At 31.5% G+C, this 8,139-nt stretch overlaps 1 protein-coding gene across 2 annotated transcripts in view; it reads left to right on the top strand.

The window, feature by feature from the left end:
- LOC102596037 (probable LRR receptor-like serine/threonine-protein kinase At3g47570) overlaps positions 1-3,987 on the top strand; it is a 6,135-nt gene extending 2,148 nt beyond the window's left edge. Inside the window, exons 2-3 of one of the 2 annotated variants that reach the window (XM_015309351.1) lie at positions 2,630-3,391; positions 3,515-3,987. In XM_015309351.1, the coding sequence (XP_015164837.1) occupies positions 2,630-3,391; positions 3,515-3,873 (1,121 nt within the window). In that variant the 3' untranslated portion in view covers positions 3,874-3,987. Of the gene's footprint in view, positions 1-2,629; positions 3,392-3,502 lie in introns of both variants that reach the window. The other variant, XM_015309346.1, reaches the window with a different exon arrangement.
- Positions 3,988-8,139: the final 4,152 nt, after the last annotated feature.

Below are 8,139 nucleotides of genomic sequence, written 5' to 3'. Positions count from 1 at the left end.
AAAAAAAATACAAAAAATTCCACTGATTCTTGAAGTGAATCTATCGTAAAAATACTATAAATCATGATAATTGACAACATAAAATATTTCAAAAATGTTGTATGTGGGTAGTCTTATTATGCCTTAAATAGCGTCAAAGAAAGTACAAGTTTGTGATAAAAAAACTTATTCTTTTATCCACGCAAACAATCGCTTCAAAAACTCGGTTATTAGCCCCAAAATATACCATTTATATTATTGGGCCCACATTATCTAGTATTAACACAAAAATCACATAACTTTGACATCTTTTTTCTTTTTCTTTTTCAAAAAAATCTAATACTTAAAAAATCAATTTAAAAATTCAGACCTGAGCAAAAACCCATTGTGAGAGAAAGTAAATGACCCTTCATATTTTTCATTTTAAGTTTCTAGGTACCCAAGTCAACTATCTCTCTGTCTCATATTAAATACTCATCTTATTAAAAATATTTCTTTTATTACTTTATTACTTACTAAATTCAGAGGCGTATTCAAGATGTCAAGATGATGGATATACTATTATGAAAAAGTGAATCTAATTAGTTTGACATTTACGTTCTTATCATTGAAAACATATATTATCATTTAACAAAAAATATATGATTTCGAGAGGGGATCACGGGTTCACGTGAATCCAGTGATCCCTCCTGCATACGCTTCTGACTAAATCAGGATAGAATTAAATTATTTTATTTTATTTTAGCCCTACAATTAATATGATGTTTGAAAGTTTAAACAAATTTTAAAGATAGGAAAAAATAAAAATGAAGAGGGTGAAAGAATGTAGCAGAAAGGTGAATGAATTCTTGGTGATTATATGACACAAGAAAAAATCTTACTGAGAGAAAAAAAGAGTAGGAAATTATAGACTTGTCTGACTCCAATGGTGAATGTGATTGCTGACGAGGTTTGAATTATTCTACTCTGAAATTATCAATTAGATGATTCCTAGTCAACGGATTATAAAGGACACCACATGATCACTGAATGTCCACAAGTTTGAACAGTGTATTGTAGCTCATCTCTTCATGGTGAACACCACTGGGAAATCAGATTAATGGGAGTTGAGTGAACCACTAGTGGCCTTACTACTTAAGTATGAAATAGTCTATAATGAACCTAAGGCCTTACCACCAATCAGAGCAATGGATCATTCCATTCCGCTGAAACCAGGAGGTTTGCGTGTGAGTCTAAGGCCCTACAGGTATAACCATTACTAGAAGGAAGAGATGGAAAAATAGGTTAAGGAGATACTTGGGACTAGGATTATTCGGCACATAGCCAGTCTCCAGTTTTTTCTCCTGTCCTCTTAGTGAAGAAGAAGGATGAAACATGGAGGTTTTGTGTGGACTATAGAGGCTTGAATGAGATCACTGTGAGATAAATATCCAATTCCTATTGGATGAGCTTCATGGAGCTGCTCTCTCCTCCAAAATTGACTTGAGTGAAGGATACCATCAGATAGGATGAAGCCTGAAGATGTGCATAAGACAGCATTTAGAACTCACATGGGACACTATGAGTTCAGAGTCATGCCATTTGGACTCACCAATGCTCCTGGACCTTCAAGCACTGATGAATTATATCTTCAACCTTCAAGTTTTGGCCATGATAGACTGGCCTACACCCAAAACTGTCAGAGCTCTCATGGGATTTATGGGGCTTATTGGTTAATACAGTAAGTATGTTGAAAATTATGGGACCATATGCAGGCCTTTGACTGGCCTGCTCAAGAAGGATGCCTTCCGCTGGAACTCTACAGCTGATGAAGCCTTTGAGCAGTTCAAGCAAACAATGTCCACCACACCTGTTCTGTCCCTGCCTGATTATTCTCAGGAGGTTTATGGTACACTCACTCCTCAGACTTTACAATTCAAGGGTTCAACCCTAGAATGATGTTCTTCAACATACAAACCAACACCTTTAATTTACTCATATTTATCCACAATTCACCTAATAACCACCATAAGTGATCAAAGATCTTTCCTTTTGAAGTTTCCTCAAAATTCCTGCTCAATTGATCTTAGGTTGATTTTCAAAAATCTAGGGATTTGGATGATAGCTCGGTGTTAATCTCTTGTTAGAATGATACAATAATCTTAGGAATGGACTAGGAATTCAACTTAGATGATTGTGGAAGCCCCAGGACATTTTTCTCCTCAAGGGGTAATGTCATGAGCTGAACAAGCAACCGAGTGAAGAAAAAAGAAACAAATTGTAACACAAGGAAATGACTCACATTAGCTTTGAATTATTGAGCGTGGATGATTGTGATCAACTGGCGAGACTTATAACAAACTTCCAGAAATGAGCTACAGGAATAACTAATTTTTGGTATCAGTTACCTCTCCTCTCTCTCTCAATATCTTCTCCCCTTTTCTGTCTTTTTCCTCCTCTCATTACTTCTTCTCTCTCTTCTTCCTGGTATAACATTCATGGAGATTATGCCGTATCTACCTAGATATACTTTTAGTTCTATTTTCAATTACAGTATTTCCTATCTTGCAGTTTACCCTTTTCAGTTGTTAGTCGAAATACAGAAAAATTGCCCAAAATTAAATTGTCTTTACTTTTCGAATCTATTACATTGTTCTTCAATTTCTTTCAGAACGTTCTAAAGCTAAGCACCTTCATCCAAGAGTGTGGATAGCTGTTATTGTTCCTGTTGCACTCTCAGTTCTGGTGCTATGTTCCTGTGGTGCTTATTACAGGCTCAGAAACTCAAGAAAGGCACAGCCTTGGATCGATGGGCAGCTAGAACAGATACCAAGAACTACATATCGAGAAATACTTAGAGCAACGGATGGTTTCTCTGAGGATAACTTGGTAGGTACAGGAAGTTTTGGCTCAGTATTTAAAGCGCATTTCCATGGTGAGAATACAATAATGGCAGTGAAAGTGTTGAACCTACAACAAAGAGGTGCCTTGAGGAGCTTCCTGGATGAATGCAGAGCTTTGAGAAATATAAGGCATCGTAATCTTCTCAAAATCAAGACTGCTTGTTCAAGCAGTGTTCACCGAGGTAATGACTTCAAATGCCTAGTTTTTGAGTTCATGACTAACGGAAACCTACACGATTGGTTGCATCCAGAAAATTATGACCAGCAACACCAAACAAAGAAACTGACCTTTATCCAAAGACTAAACATTGTCATAGATGTTGCTTCTGCACTCGACTATCTCCACAACTACTGTCAAACACCAATAGTTCATTGTGATCTAAAACCAAGCAACATACTCCTCGATGAAGATATGTCTGCCCGTGTTGGTGACTTTGGATTAGCAACATTTCTCTTTGACACATCAAGCAATTCTTGGAGTAATCAGATTTCTGCAGCACTAAAGGGTTCAATAGGTTACATCCCAACAGGTACGATGTCCTTAGCTTACATTTTCTATATACATATATCATCCTAAAGAATTTTTTTTACCTTTCATATGCATATATCGTCCTAAAGAAAATTGATTTGGTACCTCGCAGAGTATGGATCAGGTGTTCAAGCATCTACACGTGGAGATGTTTACAGCTATGGAATAGTGTTACTAGAGTTATTCATCTGTAGAAGACCAACCGATCCGATGTTTCACGAGAATTTAGATATTCACAAGTATGTTTCAATGGCTTTGCCTGCACATGTCATGGAAATTATAGACCCTATATTGCTTTTGGCAGAGGAAGAAAAAAACATGATCAAGCAAGATCAATTAGCAACAAGAATGGAAGAATATTTACTCTCAGTTTTGGAAATTGGGCTTACATGTTCTGCATCATCACCAAGAGAGAGAATGCCAATAAACATAGTTTTGAGCAAACTTCAAGCTATCAAAAAGTCCTTCCTTTCAAGGATATGAATTAGATGATGAGTAGGTGAAAGACTAATACCTGTTTTTTTTTTTTTTCATACTTCCTATATTAAACCTTGATGTGAATATTAAACAGTGAACTAGTATATGCCTTTACTAAAATATTGCAATACTCAAGGGCGTAGCTACCCTTAGCCTAGGGTGTCCAATCAGTCGAAATATTACACCGTATTTATAAGTAAAATGATACTTTAAATGGTAATTAAACAACACATTTTGAACACGGTGGTGTTCAATGTAAAAGCTCAAAAATAAACTCATGAATTAAGGTAGTCTGAATTATGTGCCAAGCTTGGCATGAATATATATATAGAGAGAGATAATAACCAGATATTTCAATATACAGATTAATAATGAAAGAATTAGTAATGTTGAGATCATCTTTTTTATGGATTATTTGGCTCATTAAATTTAGATACATAACTCAAACTTATGTTTGATTTAACATTATATAATAGCTTGTAAAAGGGTTTGAATAGATTGTTAAGGGTAGTTTTTCCATTATAAATGATTTATCCATGTATAATTATGGTATTATCCATTTCATATTGATCTTAGTATAATATAAAATAATACATAGATTATTATATAAATTTTCCTAAATTATATATGTTGAAATTGAATTAATAACCAAACAATGCAAGTTTTTGCTCCAGGATCATTTCAGCTAATACAACAAGTGTCTTTATTACTTGTAGCATCATATATCCAAATATGGATCTTCCTATATTGTCTTAAATCTATCCAAAAAATAATAATATAGCACACCCTTACATTTTGATTTTTTGAATGGATGATTGTTACGTATTGTTTCATATTATATTGAATTATATTGTTTTTATCATTTTATGAATACAACATTTGGATAAATTTTATCGTTCTCCGTCGTTACATATGTAATACATCAACAATTTGAATGATAAATCTACAAGAAAAGTAAGGCATGAGGTAGAGGTACTGTGAAAAGGTTGGGTAAAGGATAAAATGTGATTATTAAATAATAAGTAAAAACAAAATGAGAAGAAAATATTAAGATAACGACGCGATCAAACCAAATCGATCGTTACCTAATAATGAATTTAACGATATGATAATAAAATTTAAGTAACAATCAAAATAAATATCATATTTAAACTAATAATGCAATACAATATAATACACCTATTAACAAACCAACCAAACAAAGTGTTAGGTATCATTTGATTGGGTAAGGAACTAACGATTAAAGAAGACTCTTGTTTGATTAAAGAACTAAAGAACTAAAATGGTTTTGCAAAACCACCGTTAAAAAATAATGAATGAATGAGCCTTTTTCTAAACGATAATGGCATAGATGAGTCAAACTTTTAACGGATGGCATAAATGAGCCTTTTCTGAAAGTTCGATGACATATTTGAGCCTTTTCCCATTTTAAAATAAAGGGTAAATATAATTTGTTTAGATATTAATCATTTCATAAAACGTAAAATAAGAATTTTTAAGTTAAATTGTATTACTACTAAATATAGAAGTGTTACATTCTTTTATGGACCGGCTAATAAAGAAAATAGTTGTTTTGTTAGTTTATTTTTAAAAAAAATGTCTCTTTCTTTTTGGCAATTCTTTTTTTAATTTCAGTTTTCTACATTATATGTTCAAGTCCATAAGATTAAAAAAGAATTTGGTATATTTTACCTATCGTCAATTTTATATCATAAATATCAAATAAAAAATAGACAAATAAATTAAAATGAAGTAGATGATAAGAATGACAGATTATACCTATTTATTTTTATCTGTGATTAACTGTTGATGTTAATAAGAGAATGCTACATAGTGAACTTGTTGCCCAGAATGTAGGGATGACAATGGGGCGGGGCGGGCGAATTTAAGGTTGTGTGAGGCGGGTTGAAGTGGGTTTATATAAAATTAATGTGGGGGGGGGGGGGAGGGGGTTGTGGGTATATGTGATTTTATGTGGGTTTAAATTTTTTTTTAATTTTTTACATGTTATAATAAGAGTGATAGAACATTATTTATTTAAGATAATTTCTTTTAAAGCTACTAATATATTCAAGATAGTAAATGAAAATGATTCAATAAAAAATAATTCAATTTCTTACATGTTTACCAATAGACCTCTAAAAAATAAAATTATAAGTCACTATGCTATTAAATTAATACAACTTAATGAAAAAATGAATTTATTTTTATTAATTTTATTTTTAGTATCAAACTTAACTAGAAAAAGAAAATATTAAAAAAAGTATGCGGGGCAGGTTCATACGGAGCGGGTGTATGCGGGGCGGGTTGAAAATAATAAATAATGTTATGCGGGGCGAGGCGAGGCGGTTTTGTGGGTTAAGCTCAACCCCCCCCACTCCGCACCACCCCATTGCCATCCCTACCAGAATGCTACATATTTGTTTCGGTTTGGTATTTAAAAAAAAACTCGATCATAATTGATACAAAATCAAATCAACTCGACATTATATGTATATAAGTTTTAAAATTACTTTATATATAAAATATTTATAGGAGTATAATTAATAAATATTTTTTGATTTTTTATATAGTTTTTTGAATTTTAACGTATTATTTGAATCTTGGTCTTTAATTTTTAGGATGATCTTATAAGTTTTATAGTTCATAAATAAAGCTCAAAATCAAACCATAATCAATATTATCAGCAACAAAAAAAAATATTCAACTCTAGGAATAACAGTAGTCTTGGATCTATTTTTTAGTTTTGCATTGATGTTGTAAAGTATAACTAGGACTAGTGTTTAGTCATGAAATTAATAGTACTAATTAAAATGATGACTAATTTAATTAGTACCTTTTACATTACGTTCATTTTCATTATAATTTATTAGATAATATTATATTATATTATATTATATGATTTCATTATCTTTATTGTTGAATATATATATGTTATTATAATGACATGACTAAGGACCCCCTAAGTCTTGAATAAAGAAAATGACATTTCATTCATTTATTTATTTTTTCTTTTTATATTCTTGTCGTTAGTTTGAAATTAAGGAAATGACGTTCATCGAAGAAGATTGATTACCGACTAATTAAAAATTTATTAATTAAGGCACCCACTTATTAAGGGTAGTAATTTGAGGATGAAAATAGATCACGTACAGCTAACCACAGAATTTATTGGACTAAAAATTCCTTTATATTTTTTGTTTCAATTATGAATGACATCGTTTAATGTATTTGTCCCATATTTAATACTCCCTCCATTTTAATTAATTTATCTGATTTTGTTTTGACACAAATTTTAAAAAGAAAGTTTTTTTAAAGATTTTATGATGCTGCCTACTTTGTCAAATGTGAGAAGTTGAAATAAATAAGTTGTCAAAAAAGAAAAGAGATATTCTTTTGATACAACTAAAAAAGAAAGTAAAACAAACAAATTATAATAGAGAAAATAGCCACTATCTACGCAAAAGAACAAACTCTATTATTGTTTCATTTCTTTTCATGCTAATGTACTTAAATCATACTCATATCTTTAAAATATGTCTCTATATCCTGTTTAGTATTTTATTTTGTGCTAAACTCACTTATATGATTATACTGAGTATGTTATTGAATATTTTACTTTGTATCATGAGATACTAAACTCTCAACTATTTTAGTACAAAAAGGAAATCGCCAAGTGCTGCTAGTCGTTGTTTTGTTCCATAAACAACAGAATTTATTTATTTTATCTAGTGTTCAGTAATTGCATTGGAGTCCTACTATTCTGGATACACACCACATAGAACACATCATTTAAGGAAAGCGCTCCCTATTTAAAAAAAATTATACTCAAAACTCAAACCTGAGACATCTGATTAAGGAAAAAGCATCCGTTGCACCACATCCATAGGTGGGAAGAGAAATGTTGATCATATGAATTTTTTTCAAAAAACATGACGTTAATTAGTTTAGTGCTAAAATTAGCCCCTTCATAAATTAAACTTGACTGGCACAACTCTATGCAACAAGCCAATTGGTAAAAGATTTGGTCACTCTCGAACAAATTTTGCATTTATTAGCATTTATACATATTAGTTGGAACTTGGAAGTATCTTGAAAATTATTGTATCATGATTCAGATTATTAGAAAATGAAAGCTTATATTATCTCTTCTTATAAGCAAGAAACATCAACTAGTAACTTATTCAGGCAGGTATTTTGAGGATGAAAATAGGCATACAGCTAACCACGGAATGGGATATTTGGACTAAAAATTCCTTTATCTTTCATGTT

Source organism: Solanum tuberosum, unplaced genomic scaffold (genome assembly GCF_000226075.1).
Source record: "Solanum tuberosum cultivar DM 1-3 516 R44 unplaced genomic scaffold, SolTub_3.0 scf00008, whole genome shotgun sequence".
NCBI classification, from domain to species: Eukaryota; Viridiplantae; Streptophyta; class Magnoliopsida; order Solanales; family Solanaceae; genus Solanum; species Solanum tuberosum.
Note: the sequence above shows the minus strand (reverse complement) of the source record. Positions and strands in the feature narration are given on the sequence as shown.